Source organism: Acomys minous (genome assembly GCF_964271855.1).
Source record: "Acomys minous genome assembly, chromosome: 3".
In the NCBI taxonomy this organism is placed as follows: domain Eukaryota; kingdom Metazoa; phylum Chordata; class Mammalia; order Rodentia; family Muridae; genus Acomys; species Acomys minous.
The window spans coordinates 130,540,509-130,557,570 of NC_140485.1; the positions used below are offsets into that span (position 1 = coordinate 130,540,509).

Here is a 17,062-nt window from a genome sequence, read left to right on the forward strand (position 1 = left end):
TGGCCCACGTCCGTAATTCCAGCGCTGAGGTGGAAGCAGCAGGTTCAGAAGCTCAAGGCACAAAACGAATTTCACCTGTCTCCTACACCAAAGTGCCTGGACGAGCGTCTCAAAGTTGGCTCCGCCCATTTGATGTCAAAGGCGTACACAATCCCTGAAGCTCACCCGGCCCTCCCTACAGCCCCGCCCCTCCCTCGGCTCCGCCCCTCTCCGGGCAGCCACGCCCTCACCTCCCGCCACTCGGCGCCGGTGTAGTCCAAGATGGAGGGCGCCCTGTCGGCGCCGCTGCCCGTCCGGCTGCTGCTGTTCGTGGCGCTGCCCGCCGCGGGGTGGCTGACCACCAGCGCGCCCAGGCCGCCGTCCACAGCCCCGAAGGTAGGGCAGGGCGGGTGCAGCAGGCCGCTCCTCTGCTCCTCGGGGAGGCCGGTCGCGGTGACGCTGCCCACTCCCGCGGGCGGACAGGCGGTCGGACGGGTGCCGGCCAGGACAGGGTCTGGCTGCCCGGGGAGAAGGGGAGGCTGTCCGGGATGCTGGGCTGGACGGGCCGCCCTAAGGAGAACGCAAGGAAGGCGCGCAGGCGTCCCTGAATGTGTGATCAAGACTTCGGCCACCGAACTTGAGATTCGTAGCGCTTCCCGAAAAGTGCGCGGTCGCGGGTGACCTCGGGCGTTTGTTATGGCTCCTTCCTGGGTTTGAGCCCGGCGCTTGGGCCTGGCGATGTTTGTGTCGCCCAAAGAGCAGCTTTCCAAGCCACCTGTGTCTGTTTCGTCGCGACCAGGAGGGAGCGCCTTTCCCGGCTGCGGGGCCCACTCGGGATGGCGACGGGGAGCAGTTGAAGACGTAGCGCTTCCCGGCGTGGCTTTTTTATTGGCTTTTGGTTGAGGTGGGGTCCTTCCTGTGTCCTGAGAGGAGCTTCAGCATCCCTGGGGAACCGCTCTGGGTCACAAGCCTTGCAATTGACTGACTGTTCTGGCTGGCTGTGAGAACCAGGGCGTTGCAATAGTCTGGGGCAGCCCATTTTTACTTATGTTGACACATTTGTCTTTCTTCAGTTGTATAGTAGGAAGAAGTTTGGAGAGCATAAAATTCGAGTTTTCCCCAAATTACAAGAAATTTAGGAGATTGACCGTATGTTTTGGCAGGAACACACTAAATACAAATGCGACAGGCATGCCACATGCCACATTTTGTTTTTAAAGTTTTACTTGTTATGTGTGTATGATAGTGGATTACGCTTTAGCAGTGGAGGTCAGAGGATAACCTTGTGGAGACAGGATCCCCCGTGGTTCTGTTTTGCGACAAGAGCTTTTACAACCCCTGAGCCATCTCTCCAGCTGTTCATTTTACTTTTACTGTTTTGCTATAACTCTTAAGAATACAGACATTATAAACATGTCACAGTGTCAGTCTGGACACATTCTGGGTAGCCACAACCTTGGAACTCTAAGCACACTTGTATATGAAATTATACCTGAGCCACATTTGCTTCTGGGTGAAAATAGCAACAGTACCAGCACCAAGAAATCAAATAAATATTGAGTGATTTTAAAGTAATAGAGATATGGACTTATTTCTTCACTTTTACAATTTCAGAGATTCCTTTTCATCAATTATGGACCTAAGAAACATTTGAACCTGCCCACACAGAAAAACAAAACAAAACCAAAAAACTTGCAAGGTTAAGTCCACAGCATGGTGGGCTGGCTCCTAGTAAATTCACCATTTTATCTCTCTCTTTCTAGGTCTTCATTCCACTTTTGGAAAGTAGGCAAAACACCCATGCATTTAAAATAAAAATAAAGGTTAATTTTTTTAAAAAGTCCTCAGAGGAAGAATTGTGACTCGGATCAGAATTTAATGTCAGATGAAAGTAAGAAATGGAATTTTCTTTTTGCAATGAAATCATTCAAGAACTTAAAAACCAGTTGTATTATGTCTATGACATGCGTATGTGTGTGCATGTGAAATCACTCAGGAGTATCAAAAGGGATTGGTGTGTGCATACGCACACGTGTGTGCATGGGTGCACATTCAGAAGCGTATGCATGTGTGTGTGGTAGAGATTGAGTCCAGGGCCTTGCACCTACCAGTGAGGCACTCTTCCATATCCCTAGGAAAAGAATTCAGCTGGGTTCGTGGGGAAAACAATAACAAAAACAGTGCACCTGTGTCCCTTGTCTTTTATAAACGATGGCTTTGCTAAGCAAATTTTATGGTGTAAATATAGCACGTTACTAGGTATGGTGTCTAGTCTTGAAAAGCAGAAGCTGTAAATAGATTCTCAGCCTTTTCTGAGCTTGTGGAAGAACAGTAGTCTCTGGTTTACGGACCCTCCCCCAGGCAGTGAAGGCACAGCAGCAGGAGTGCCCTGCTCAGCTTGCACCTGCAGTCAGCAAACGGAAAGGATCGCTGGTGTGCAGTGGGATGTCTCTTTTTTCCTCTTTATATTCCAGACAAACTAGCCCACATACTCAAAACCTGCCTCCCTCCTCAGTTAAACCTCTGTAGCTGGCCTTACAGACATACCCTGAGGTGTGTCCCTAAGGTGGTTCTAAATCCAGGCAGCTTGACAATGCAGATTAGCTGTGACATACCCTGTCTCTGGGCTAGGGGTGGTGTGCTATAGGGGATGTGTCTTTGTGTGTGTACGCGCACATGCGCCCGTGAACATGCTGTGGGGAGTGGTCTGCTGTGGAGGGGGTGCTGTAAGGAGAGATGGCTCAGCAGGGAAAGGGTACACCCGCTGCCAAACCTTGTGACCATTGATGCAGCCCCCACTCCTGGACATATTAGACCAATTGGCTACATCCCCACTCCTAATAGGAAAGCTTCTGATGAACAGTAACAGGTCCTGTGGCCAGCAGGTTTTCTTCAAGCAGTGTTTTTCTACAAAGAGCATGCAATCAGTAAACTTAAGTGTGTGGGTAGATTGCTGATTGGCCAGACCTTTAGCAACAGCAAAACTGCCTGCTGCAGAACTTCCCCAAGAGGCATGCTCAAGGAGATCAGAGGGGACTCCATAAGAAACCAGTGGGTGTCCATGGGCGGTGGAATCAGTGTGTAAGCTGCTGAGCCGTGTAGAGCCCTGCAGATGAGTGACTGCCAATGCAAACACCAGTGACCTTAACAGAGAGAATAAGTTCCGAGTTAAATGCTCTGTTTCTACACAGCTCAGAAGCAGACAAAACTAAGCAGTTCTATGTTTAAAGAGACAACTTGTAAAACTAAAGAAAAGTAGGAAATGATTCGTAGAGATCAGAACATGGGCTTCTTCCGTGGGGTGGGGGCAGTGGGCATGAGTAAGATTCTGTACCTAAACCCCAGCTTTGGGATCAAATGCCTCAGACGGCTGAGAGTGCCTGCACTCCTGTGCACACACACACCCCTAATTAAAAATAATAGAAATAAATTTAAAAATAATAATCAAAGGAGAAATGAAAAATGAATTGATTATTGTCTGGGTAGATGCTTCAGCATGTAAGAGCACTTGCTTTGAAGACTGACAGCCTGGTTTGATCCCCAGAACCTGAAGGTACTCCCCAAAGATTGTCCTCCGACCTCCACACACGCACCATAGCATGTGTACTTGTATTCGTGTACACATACAATAATAGCAAATAAAAGTTTAAGTAAACCAGGTTATTTTCCATTTGTAAAATGTGTATCTGTCCAACCTGTACATTTGTTTTGTAGGATGGCATCAGAATTAATGTGACTACCTTGAAAGACAATGGGGAAGTATCAAAAGAACAGGTTTGTCTCCTTTTGATTATATTTTTAGTATACCATTTAGCCAGGATGCTTTACTGATTAGTCCATTTTCTATTATTACATTTAAATGCCTGAGGCAGGTTACTTTATTTTTTTTTTTTTAAAAAAAGGCTTTGTCAGACTATATGAGGCTTTGCTAATGAGGCTGGGTATAGCAGCTTGTTCCTGTAATCCCAGCACTTCGGAGGTCAAGGCAGAAGACTTGCCTCAAATTAAAAGTCAGCCTGGGCTTCTTAGGTAGGGAGACTGTCTTAAGGAACCAAAAGCCAAGGGCTGGAAAGATGGCTCAGTGGTTAAGAGGACTGGCTGCTCTTACAGAGGATCCAGGTTAGATTCCCAGCACCCACATACAGCTCACAACTGTCTGTAACTGACCTAGACCAGCAGGTCATTCTTAGTGACAGGGTTCTGGGGTTGGATGAGAAGATAAAGAAGGTGGAAAAGTTGGGGTCAGGAGGTCTGGCATAAGCTATGTCAAGAAGTACAGTGTCAAGCTGGGCGTGGTTATGCACGCCTTTTATCCCAGCACTTGTGCGACAGAGGCAGGTGGATCTCTGTGAGTTCGAGGCCAGCCTAGTCTACAAAGTGAGTCCAGGACAGCCAAGCCTAAACAGAGAAGTCCTGTCTGGAAAAAACAAAAAACAAAAAAAAGTACAATGTCTTGTATGTGGGTTTTTTTGTTTAGGGGTTTTCTTGGGGGGGGGGTTGTTGTTTTTTGTTTTTTGAGACAGGGTTTCTCTGTGTAGCCGTGGTTGTCCTGACTTGCTTTGTAGGCCAGGCTGGCCTCGAATTCACAGAGATCCACCTGCCTCTGCTTCCCAAGTGCTGGGATTACAGGCGTGTGCCACTGCACCCAGCCTGTATGTGGTTTTAAGGGGGAGAAATGGGACAGTGTTGGCAAAAATCTGCCTACAATGGGACGAAGTCAGCAAGAAGTGAAGCCGTGCTGCACAGGGGAACACTAGGTACTAGGGTGTCAGAGGAGGAGCTGGGACAGATAACCGTAGCCCCTTGCAGTGTGAAGAGTTGGGTTCTCAGAATCACAAGGCATAGCCCTCCCAAGGCCCTGGCTCCAGCCCATTACTGACTGCCTCTGCCAAGCATGCCCTTTTCTGTTTTTGGTTTTGTTTTGGGGTGGGGGGGTTTTCAAGACAGGGTTTCTCTGTGTACCCTTGGCTGTCCTGGACTCGCTTTGTAGACCAGGCTGGCCTCGAAGTCACAGCGATCTGCCTGCCTCTGCCTCCCAAGTGCTGGGATTAAAGGTGTGTGCCATGATGCCTGGCACATGTCCTCTCTGTATCAGGCCTCAGGGAAAGACTTGCTCAGCCTCGCCTTCAACATCTGTCTTCAGTTCTGGGGGACAGAGTGCCCTCTTTGCCTTAGGCACTACACACATGGTTCACAGACATGCATGCAGGCAAAACATCCATACAAATAGAATAAAAATAATAACTTAATAACTATTGAGATGTAATAAGAATAAATTAATAAAATAAAATAAAATAAATAATAACTTAAAAAAAAAAAAGAAACCAAGCCAAACAAAAGCCTCAGAAAAAAAACCACTGAGGCTTTTGTTGTTTTGTTTTTAGCTTAGTTACAGAGGCTCAGGAGCACATCGCTGGCATTGGTTGTCTTTGGTCTCATGGGAAATGGGTACCACAGTGATAGATGCTCACATGAGGAAAAAATTCATTTTGCTGGGTACCAAATAGGAGAGGCTGGGGCCTCACAGTTCCTTTGAAGCCATTGTCGTAGGGATTACACATCTAGCACTAAGCTTTGTATCTTAGAAGGCCCCCTCCCACCCAGAACATCACTACACCTAGAGAGACCAGGCACATGCATCCTTGAGGGACAGCCAAACCATCACACCTGCCACACACATAGTCAGATAGTGTCTTTGTGACAGGGAGAATCTGTTGTCACTTATAAACCACTGGAATTAATGTATGTGCTGCTTTGTTTTAAGGTTGTTCTTAACATAACCTATGAGAGTGGACAGGTCTATGTAAATGACTTCCCTGTAAATAGTGGTGTAACCCGGATGAGCTGTCAGACTTTGATAGGTGAGTACTATAAACTGTTTCCAACATTGCTCTACCTTTAATACTAAATTCATTCTGGATATGATAAAGTTCCACTTTAAAGTGAAACCTTACTTACATAGTAGTAACCAAGGCATTTAAAACTATGTTGATTATTGTTCCTTTTGTTAGACTGGAGTCTAGTTTCCAGTAGGTTAACAGTTTGAGAGTGAGCATAGATGTGGGCTAGCAAGATCTCACAACCTGGAGAGGTTCTCACCACAATTGTAGAAAACAGATACTGTTTTTGTGGGTCCTACTTTATTTCCTTTACTCATCTGTCGACAGAATGCTATTTTTAAACGACATTTACTTTTCTGTGTATGGCGTTTTGTCTGCACGTGTATCTGTGCACCTTGTGTGTGCCTGCTGCCCAAGGAGGCTAGAAAAGAATGTTGGATTCCTGGGAACTGGAGTAGTAGTCAGTTGTGAGCTGCCATGTGGGTTCTGAGAACCGCTCCTAGCTTCTCTGCCCGGGCAGCAAGTGCTCTTAACTGCTAAGCTACCTCTTTAGCCCCATTTTTTTTTTAAACTTGAAGGTTCTTTTGTTATTTAAAAAAATCAGATAATATTATGTTGGAATATACCATTTTATTTGAATAAGACACAGGGTATGGGAGGTGTCCACGCTCTGGTTTGTGAGAAGCAATGACGGGGCCCAGCTGGCCTGAGGTGGGAAGTTAAGCAAGGTCAATCATTCATTCCTGGAGGCAAGCATCATTGAGGGCATTCTTTGGAAGATGACTGCTGCAGTGAGAAGTTCAACATCAGGGCTTTTGTTGTTTTTAGTTGATTTTACAATAGAATTATGAGATTTGGGGACTCAAGAGTTCCCACCACTCTAATGTGTTTAAAACTACACTTTTATATTGTTGAGTCTCTTGTGTCCAAGGCTGTGGGCTTAGACATGCTGACCAGGCTAGATGGGGCACTAGTGAGTAAATAGGCAATTAAAACCCTAATGTATTAAGACAGGCACTCTGCTATGCAAACTTGTCTTTCCATAGTGTCAGCTACTGGGGCCACTGAGGTAGGAGAAACACTGAGTGTTTGGCTCTGAAAGCTGTCCAAACAATTCAGTGAGGGAAGTTGCCAACCTCCCGTCCCAGCTCAAAAACGCTTTTTAGTGTGCTGGAGATAGAACTCAGCAGTAGAATATTTGCCAAGCACGTGGACAGCCCCGGGTTCCAGCCTCAGTACCATAGTAAACATAACAAAACCACTTAGGCAGCTAAAGAGAGGGTGATGAGGTCCCTCCCTGATGGAGAGCTAGTTGACAGTGCCAGAGAACTCATGGCTGACAGCGTTAGAGCAGAGAGCGTAATCAGAGTGACACCACAGTGACAAACTTTGCATATTGTGAACGTGGTACATCTGGAGCTGAAGGAGGAGACTAGTGAGGAAACTGACAGTATAAAGTGGTAGTGAATTGTGTGTCAGGTGTTCTGGATCGAGGGCTCGCAATGCGTTTAAGCCACTGGGTGTGCATTTAGAATGTATATCTGTGTGTGTCCTTGACAAACTGGCCTCATAGTTGAGAGATAACAAGTATATGTTCATCTTGTGGTGAATTGATTGGCGCATGTTGCCTTAAAAATATTTGAAAGGTTTAATGTTATTTTTGTGCAGGGGCCCACAGAAGCTAGAAGGGAACATTTAATCCTATTACAGCCATTTGTAAGCTACCTGCTGGGCGTGCTGGTTCTGAACTCAGATACTCTGATAGAGTAGTAAGGTCTCCTGTGCATGCACTATCTCTCTAGTCCCGTAATTTGCTTTTTTGTGACATTTTTGTTATGTGGCCCAGGCTAGCCTTGTGCTACCTCAGCTGCTCAAGTACTGGGATTATAGGCATAAACTACTATTCCTCGATGTTTTATTCTTCTTAAACTTGTTCTTTATTTTTGAGAATTTCATACATGTGTATAATGAAATTCTATCCTATCTTCCCCGTCACCATCGCAGAGGGAGAGAGCTCTCACCCTTTTCCTACTCCTGTCCTCACCAGCTGTAAAGTCACTTACTGCTGCAAAGGATTGTGGGTTTTGTGGGTGAATAAATGGCTGCTTATTTTCTGGACGTGAGCCTGTCTGTCTTGTGGCTTGCTTTTTATTTGTGCTGTGTCACTCCAATACGAAACCACAGCAGAGATGCTGCCACTGTAGCACGGCACATTCAAGACTGCAGACCAGCAAGCACTTCCTTATCCTATGAGCGGAAGCCACTGGAAGGAGCTGCCAGCTCATCTCTGCTTTTATAAACCTGAGACTGTTAAAGTCAAGGAGGAAGGAAGCCAATAAAACATGTTTGCCACTGTCTTGTTCTAAGTAAACGTCAAAAAAACATCAACTAGAACAACAGCTTTAATGGTGATTTTTGTCTAAAATCTCACTTTTTTTTGTTTTTGTTTTTTTGGTTTTTTTAATAGTGAAGAGTGAAAGTCTGGAAAATTTGGAGGAGAAAGACTATTTTGGAATTGTCACTGTAAGGATCTTAGTTCATGAGTGGCCTATGACATCTGGTTCCAGTTCACAACTAGTTGTCATTCAAGAAGAGGTAGTGGACATCGATGGCAGACAAGTAAGACAACACACTTGTTAACTGGGGCTGAACTTGTGTTGTGTGCAGGTGTTGGGTGATGGGGAAGAGGGTACCTGTCTAGTTACTTTTCTGTTGCTGTGAAGAGACACTATGACCAAGACAATTTACAAAAGAAAACATCTCATCGGGGCTGTCTTACAGTTTCAGAAGGTTAGTCCATTCTCATCATGGTGGGACACGTGGTAGTAGGCAGACATGGGGCTGGAGAAGGAGCTGAGAGCTGCATCCTGATCTACGGGCAGACAAGGCTGTGCTCCTGAGCCCTCTACCTCCAGTGACCTCCCCTCCAACAAGGCCACACCTCCTGATCCTTCCCAGACAGTTCCTCTAACTGGGGACCAATCATTCAAACAGCCTGGGGACCATTCTTACTGAAATCATCGCAGTACCCTGGAATTGGCTGGATCTAACCACATAGCATTTTTTCTGTTACTTTTGTGTTTTGCTTTTTACAGATCTCACATTCATATACCTTTGTGTCATTTACAGTGTGCTGAGCATCAGCAGACAGAGAGAGTGAAGGGCTTGGTGGTGTTGGTAGCTCTGCTGCCGTCCCCCCTGGTGCTGTGTGAATGAAGTGAGGCTGCAAGTGCCACACAGTCGGAGCAATTGTCTGAACAGGACAGAGATCAAAGAGCGAAGTTTACTTTTAAACTCCAGGGCACTACTTAAAGTAAATGATACTTATCTTTTCTTTCATAGGCTCAACAAAAGGATGTAACTGAAATTGACATTTTAGTTAAGAACCAGAGAATACTCAGACATTCAAGCTATTCCCTCCCCTTGGAAGAAAGCATGCTTTATTCTGTCTCCCGAGACAGTGACGCTTTAATGACCCTTCCCAACTTCCCCAAAAAAGGTAATTTTTAAAAACTATTATTTAAGGGCCAGGTGTGATGACACATGCCTTTAATCCCAGACTTGGGAGGCAGAGGCAGGTGGATCACTGTGAGTTTGAGGCCAGCCTGGTCTACAAAGCGAGTCCAGGACAGCCAAGGCTACACAGAGAAACCCTGTCTCAAAAACAAAAACAAAACAAAAAAACTACTAAAATAGTAGTGAAATTATTTTGCCTTACACACTTAAAGAAAAGAGCTTTTATTTATATATGTGTATATGTGTTGTGTATATGGATTCCTCTGAAGGCCAGAAAAGAGCCAGGTCCTGGAGCTGGAGTCACAGCATGGGTTCTGGGAACTGAACTCAGTCCTCTGGAAGAGCAGCCAGCGCTCTTAAGCAGAGTTGGTCCTCCAGCCGCTATAAGCTCTTAAGCATTTGTCATTATTTGCAAATGCTGGTATAGAACTTTACTTTGTATTTGGAAATAGGCTTCTTTTAAAAATACTTTGAGAGTGGGACCAAAGCAAACTGTTTACATTTTTGTTGTTTTGTTTTTGAGACAGGGTTTTCTGTGTAGCCTTGACTGTCCTGAAACTCACTCTTTAGATCACTACACCTGGTAGAACTTTTACATTTTATTGCATTTCCTTCTCTCCTCCGCTGCCCTCCCCTCCGCTCCCTCCTCTTTTCCTTTCTTAGGCAGGGTCTTATCTGTAGCCCAGATTGGTCTGCACTGTGCTAGGTAGACCGGGGTAGCTTTGACTCTGTTCCTCCTGCTTCGCAAGTCTAGGGTTACAGGAGGGATCCACCACACCTGACAGAAATGAAAATTTAGATTTTCTATGTGACAAAACTGTAACTTCTGTAGCCCCTTGTGGTGGTCTGAGTCCATTTCTCCTGGTGTCAACTCAGTAGGTAAAATTCCTGCGCTCTTATGGTAAAACACATGTTAGGATAGTAATCACAGAGATAACTGGTCCCTCTATCAGAGCTTATAGAAGATGCCAGCGCGCTGCCAGCAGTTTGCTAACTCTGTTCTCCCTCTTCAGTGGGAGGTATGAGTTCACTGCAGACCACCAGCCATTACCTCATTGGGAATGTGGAAACCACCGTAGAGGGAAATGCTTTACCTGGCAAACTGCCTGAGACTCCTCTCAGAGCAGAGCCTCCATCTTCATACAAGGTAATTCAAATACTTGGTGTTGTCTTTACATGGTGTTACCATAAACAGTTATGGTTATGGTGAAGAAGATAAATGTGTCCTTTAAAATGAGGTAGGAACCATAGGATAATTTTAAACAATGAATACGTTAAGTTTTTTTTTGTTGTTGTTGTTATGTCAGTCTGTACCCTAGGCTAAGCTCAGATTCAAGAGTGACCCTCCCATCTTTATCCCGAGCGCTGGGACTTCTGGTGTGAGTCACCACACTTGGCTTGCTCAGGTTTTTTTAATTTATTCTGTGTGTGTACTTGCCCATACATGCATGTGTTGAGTGAGTCACAGGACAACTTTCAGGAGCTAGTTCTCTCCTTTCACCATGTTGGACCCAGGACCCAGGTTCAGGTCATGAAGCCACAGGCTACTCACTGAGCCGCCGTGCTGACCAGTCTCGTAATCTTACTGTGGTATTCAAGCTGTTCCTATTTTCCTTCTATAAGCTTCATTTAATGATACAGTCAGATCATGAGTATCAAGACCATGGATTGCATTTGGTTGGGAATCTTCAGTTCCAAAGTTCATTCTTGCATCTCCACTTTTTTTTTTTTTAGATTTATTTCTTTATTATGTATATAGTACTCTGCTTCCATGTACGCCTGCACGTCAGAAGAGGACATTAGATCACATTATAGATGGTTGTGAGCCAGCATGTGGTTGCTGGGAATTGAACTCAGGACCTCCAGAAGAGAAGCCAGTGCTCTTAACTGCTGAACCATCTCTCCAGCCCACATCTCCACTTTTTAAAATTACTCAGTTGTCACCTTGTATACATACAGTCACAGAGGGCCCTCAAGATCCTACACAGGGACTGAGTTTGTTAAAATAATACATTTGGAGTCATACTGCTTAGGCTAAAAATGTGACCTGCAGTTTTGTGGGTGTAACCTTGGCTTGGCCCTAACCTCTTTACCTTAATTCTTAGGTTAACATGTACTTACTTTATCAAGTACTGCAAAATATCTCAAAGGTGTTCTAAGGAATAAGATGGGTATTCCATGTGAAATTACATCAGTATCTACCAAGAGCATTAATATAACACATGGCATTTACAGATAGTTCATAGAGCCTCCTAGGATGCTTGCCGCTAAATGGGTAAGGTCTATGCAAGTAATTCTTAGTAAAGATCAAAATTGTTGGCTTGGGGTTGCTGGAGTCTAGATCAGGGCCAGTGTGCACAGTGGCATCTCCATCCCCACCTTCAAGCAGGTCAGCCTCAGAGGGAACTGTCTTCTTACCCATGCTACCACTGTCCATGCCTGGTCCCTTTCTTACTCTTGAAGCATGAAACATGTATTGTACGGTGGGCCTTCCCCACTCTAACAGCTGCCTTTGTTTCTTCCGTTCCTATCCTCTTCCTGCAACAGTGACAGGCCTTACTGGTCTGTCAGTCAGCCTTAGTCCTCCTGTGATTTGTAAGTAGACAGCACGATAAACAGTTTTTGTATCTGTGTCTTGGGGACTTTTTTTTTTTTTAATTTTTAAGATTGTAAAACATTTTATTTAGGTACATTCTAAAACAAAAATTTGTTGTCATATTCTATGTGCCTATGGTCTCCCCCCCATCACTGGGGAGCTAAGGACAAGTGCTGATTTTTGAGCTGCTTATTCAAGATGAGGCTTCTTTCTTTCCTTTTTTTGAAGTTAGTTTTGACAAACATTTAACCAATTTAACCACTGTTATAATCAAGACACAGGTTGCTTCTGTCACCTCAGAGCCAAGACATTAAGAACATTTGCCAGGTGTGGTGGCAAAAAACTGGACAAAAATATTACACAAGAGGCTGGGGGTGGTTGCGCATGCCTTTAATCCCAGCACTCAGGAGGCAGAGCAGGTCGATCTACAGCGAGGTTCCAGGTTGGCCCATCTAGGGCTGTATAGAGAGACCTTGTCTCAGAAGAAAACAAATTTAAAACTTCATAGACAGGGCTTTCTAATCAAGACCCTCTTCCCAGGTAATGTGCCAGTGGGTGGAAAAGCTGAGGAAAGCGCTCTGCCGGTTCTGGGCCAGCGTGCTCCCCGTGTTCTTCGTGTTCCTCAACGTCATGATGGTTGGAGTTCTGGGCGCAACAGGAGTCATAGCTATGCTAAAGCTGCTTTTCCCAGTGCACGAGAACAAGTGAGTGCTTCTTGTTTCTCAGACATTATTAATCGTAACTATTAAAAAGTAAGCCATGTTCACTGTGTTCTGTAGGAAAACGTATAGCAGAAAGTGTAGTAGAAAGGGTAAGACAGTGGGAGAAAAAAGTAACTTTTTGTAGCGTTTTTCAATTTTAGCAGAATTAAAATACATTTTTATACTTGAGATCACCTTGAGATTGCTTTCAGAAATCCAGCCATGAAGAGAGATGGTGCTAAGTGCTCCTGAGAGCAGACAACTAGGAAGTACTACATGGATGGAGTCAGGAAGCCCCATACCACTTGTCTCAACTCCAGAGCATCACTTTAGTCATGTCAGAAGACCATCGAGGTCCTCACTGCAGCACATATGGAACAAAACCAAAAGCACTGAATGTTCTCTTGCCATTTGTAATGGGGCAGCATCTCATGTGGCCCAGACTGGCCCTGAACTTGGCCATGTCGCTGAGGATGGCTTTGGATTCCTGATCCTCCCACCTCTACCTTCCAAGTGCTGGGATTACAAGTGTGTACCTGCAAGCCTGGCTGGACACTGAGTGTCCCTAATTTCATTTGATACTTGTGGCCACTGGCAAACAGTTTCTTTCAGTCCACTCCCCTTTTTCCTCTCCTGACATTACAGGCCATGAAGTAATGTTGCTTAGTGGCTAAGAAAGAGTTAAAGTGGCCACAGACTTCTGAGGGCAAGAGGCAGAGAGCCTTACAGATGCTGTCACTGCCCACGGTTAGATTTTTACACAGTTCATTAGCTGTTCAGACACCAGCCAGGCTGCCAAAGTACAGTACTGGCTCTAGGCATAATAGTCCTTATTGGTGTTGTAGGTCTTGGTGGGCATGAATAGGGTTAGGAGCGAACATTCATTACCTGTTAGTCCTGGTGGTCCGATAACTTAGTTTGTGAGTGCTGCCATACTCCAATCTTAGGGACCTGCTCTTTGTGTGGTTTGGTTTGGGTGTCTTTAGATGGGTCTCCATATGTAGATCAGGCTGGCTTTGAATTCATGAGTGACTCTCCAGCCTGTGCTTCCTGCATGTTGGGATCCTGTGTGAGGCACCACACCTGGCTTATACATGAACCAGGAGTGGGGACTGAATCTCTCATGGGTCTAGCGTGCTTTGCTAACTTCACTGGCCTGGTTTCTCTAATAAATTTTTAAGCCCATAAGCTAAAGTTAGGAGATTGTAAACATACTTAACGCAGCCCGCAGTGGTGTCTGGTTTGTCACAGCAAGTCATTGTATGTCAGTACTTGCACTCATAATGAAGCAAACTGTTGCATTGTATGATAAAATGGACTCCTGGGGCACGAGATGCAACAGCAAACTGCTGCTGTATGCCATAGAGAGCAACTTAGAGCAGCAACCCTGACCACATTTACAGTCAGACTGATTTTACATTGACTCTTGCTTTTTAGTGGAAATGGTAACATAGGGTCTTGGGTTCAATATGAAAACCTACCGTATGGTCACATTTTTTAGAAACAAGAAGAAATGTCTAAAGATGGAGGTTGTGTTTCAGTGGACAGTGCCCAGAAAGCTGCCGGGGCATTCCTTCTCACCGGCTGTACCAGTTTAGGGCAATGACAACTCTTGCCTTGAAGACTTAACATCTTCCTTCACATAGGACCAAGCCTCTGTTCTTTCTAGTCCCTTGGTGTGTGTTAAAGGGAACGTGGAGCCAAGCATTTGTACAACCTGTATAATTCCTGAGAGGGAAGGAAGGTGGGCTGTAACCTTGAGTAGTGCACCACCTCCCGGACATGTGTGATGTTGGCAATAATGATTTATCTTGTATTTCAGAGGAATTCTTCAGGTGGAGAAAATGGATGTTTTGCCTGTGGCACCTATCATCTTATATCCAGATGGCTCTGAGAAAACAGCAGAAAAACTGAACGATAAAACGTACATTTAAAGCACCACCTACAATCATGGACTCTAAATTGGTCTAGACTTGCCATTTGAATACCATTTTATTTAAATTATTAATCAGTTTATATATAGGAATTGCCAAGTTCCCAAGACGGCCTACAAATCGACCTTTACAGTGCCAAGTTGAAGCTCACTTTGTTCCTCTCACACATGGGCCAGCTGCTCAGAAGACATGATTATAAAATAACCAAGATGAAACAAACAAAAGGTGAGACAGAATGCCAAGTGCCAATAATTTCCAGGTGCCTTTGCTGCAGAAATTCTATTTGATTGCTATTGTAAAATTTTATAAGAAGCACTTTATGAAACTCTAATAACACTTTTTAAACTCAGTACAGTGCCTTTATATCACATACAACTCAGTATAAAAATCACTGAAGTGTATCATGATTTGTGTCTGTACCAAAATTACTTTATTTTGAATGCACCAGGATTTTTAAGTGACGTGGTCTCACTCTAAAATAAACCTTTTTTTTTTTAAAAAGACTTGATTTATTTTAAATTATGTACATGTGGAAAGGGGCTATGTGAACTCGAGTACAAATGCCTGAAGAGGGCAGTAGATCCCTGCAGCCGGGCACTGCACCAAACTCGGGTGGTATGTAAGAGCAGGAAGCACTGTTAACTACTGAGCTGTTTTTCTGGCCCCCGTTTAAAGATTTATTATGCATACATTGCTCTGTCCACACACCTGCATGCCAGGAGAGGGCATCACATCACATCACAGATGGTTGTGAACCACTATGTGGTTGCTGGGAATTGAACTCAGGACCTCTGGAAGAACAGCCAGTGCTCTTAACCACTGAGCCATCTCTCCAGCTCCTCACACCCCACCCCCATTTAATAGGATAAAAGTATAGCTGTTTGGGTTAACAAGGTTTACCTAAGGGAGATTCTCCTGTAAGTGGTGTAGTATAGCACAGTCATTCACATGGCTGAAGCTGAGGCTCAACTCTCTCGAAGAAGCTGACATGGAATTAAGGCTATGGCCTTAGTCTTCTGGTTGTTAGTATAGTATATTTATCAGCATGTTTCATCTTGTTGCTTAGCTGTTGCTCAGATTGGCCGATTTCAACAGTTATCTGGTACACACAACTTACTTACTCCATGTGGTATCTTTTAAAACAATTTTTATTAATTTATTCTTGTTACATCTCAATGGTTATCCCATCCCTTGTATCCTCCCATTCTTCCCTCCCTCCCATTTTCCCCTTACTCCCCTCCCCTATGACTGTTCCTGAGGGGGATTTCCTCCCCCTGTATATGCTCATAGGGTATCAAGTCTCTTCCATGTGGTATTGTTTTATTCTATTTCATTTAAAGGGTTTTGAAAGCCAGCTATGGGAGAGCTCATCTGTAGTCCCAGACTACAAGGAGGAAGAGCTCGCTAGGCCACATAGTGAGACTGTTTCAGGTTTTTGGTTGTAACCATTTTAAAAACATGGCTCAAGAAAGTACTTGCTGCTGTTTTGCCTTTTCCCCCTTCCTACCAATAGTAGGGAATTGAAGCCAGGAAAGCGCCCCAGGCATGCTGGGGAAAGAGATGAGAGGAGGATGGGTGACAAGTTTGACAGTGAAGTTTAATCTTGTTGGCTTTTGATAATTGTTGTGTAGTCCAGGCTGGTCCTAGACTCACCAAGTAGTTAAGCATGACCTTGATCTTGGATTCTCTGCACGAGGGGGTTGCAGGCAGGTAACACTATGCTTGGCTGTGCGCAGAGCTGGAGATCTAACCCAGACCTCATGCACGCTAGCAAGAACTCTTATCAATGAACACTAGCCCTAGCTTGTTTGGTCTTTTCTAGACAAAGAATAATAGCATGCAATTTACAACGCCTTCCTCCTTATGTCCTTGCTGATCCCATAAATTGTTAGAAAAAGCACCATTTCTAAGTCCCAAGTGACAACAGTGCCCTACTTCATTAGCATAGACTCTAGTGAGATTTATTATGGCTTTTTTCCCCTCCCAGTAAGGCTTGTGGGTACAGCACAGTTCTGAATTTACCTGAGTTTGCCTCCTCTTCTGCTGTTATGATAGCAAACGCCTCTTCCCCACAAGGTATATGTGCATGGATGCCCACAAGGGCCTGGAGAGGACACGGATCTTTTGGAGCAGGAGCTTCCTAGCTTGGATGCTGAGAACCAAACCCAGCAAGTGCTCTTAACCACAAGCTGTATCTCCAACCCCAAATATATTAATTTCATCTCAGTGGAAACGGTACCCAAAGTTTTATACCATTACCTGTGTTTGCATGGTCTGTGTGTATGTGTGTAGGCCATACATCAGCCTTTGGTGGTATTTCTCAAGATACCATCTCCCTCTTTTGAGATAAGGTCTCTCAATGGCCTAGACTTACCGCTAGGCTAGGCTGGCTAACCAGAAAACCCCAGGGGACCTGCCCAACTCCGTTTCCCACAGCTGGGATTACAAGCACATACCACCATGCCCAGCTGGTTTTTCTCTTTAAATCTGGTGCTA

General features: G+C 44.8%; 1 protein-coding gene across 1 annotated transcript; it reads left to right on the forward strand.

Annotated features, from left to right (window-relative positions):
* The first annotated feature begins 211 nt into the window (after window positions 1–211).
* On the forward strand, window positions 212–15,067 carry GINM1 (glycosylated integral membrane protein 1). Its single transcript, XM_084777998.1, has 8 exons — window positions 212–375; window positions 3,694–3,753; window positions 5,744–5,840; window positions 8,287–8,438; window positions 9,162–9,318; window positions 10,349–10,482; window positions 12,472–12,635; window positions 14,455–15,067. The coding sequence occupies exons 1-8, from the start codon at window positions 262–264 to the stop codon at window positions 14,564–14,566; spliced, it is 990 nt and encodes a 329-aa protein (XP_084634124.1). The 5' UTR covers window positions 212–261; the 3' UTR covers window positions 14,567–15,067.
* The last annotated feature ends 1,995 nt before the right edge of the window (window positions 15,068–17,062 follow it).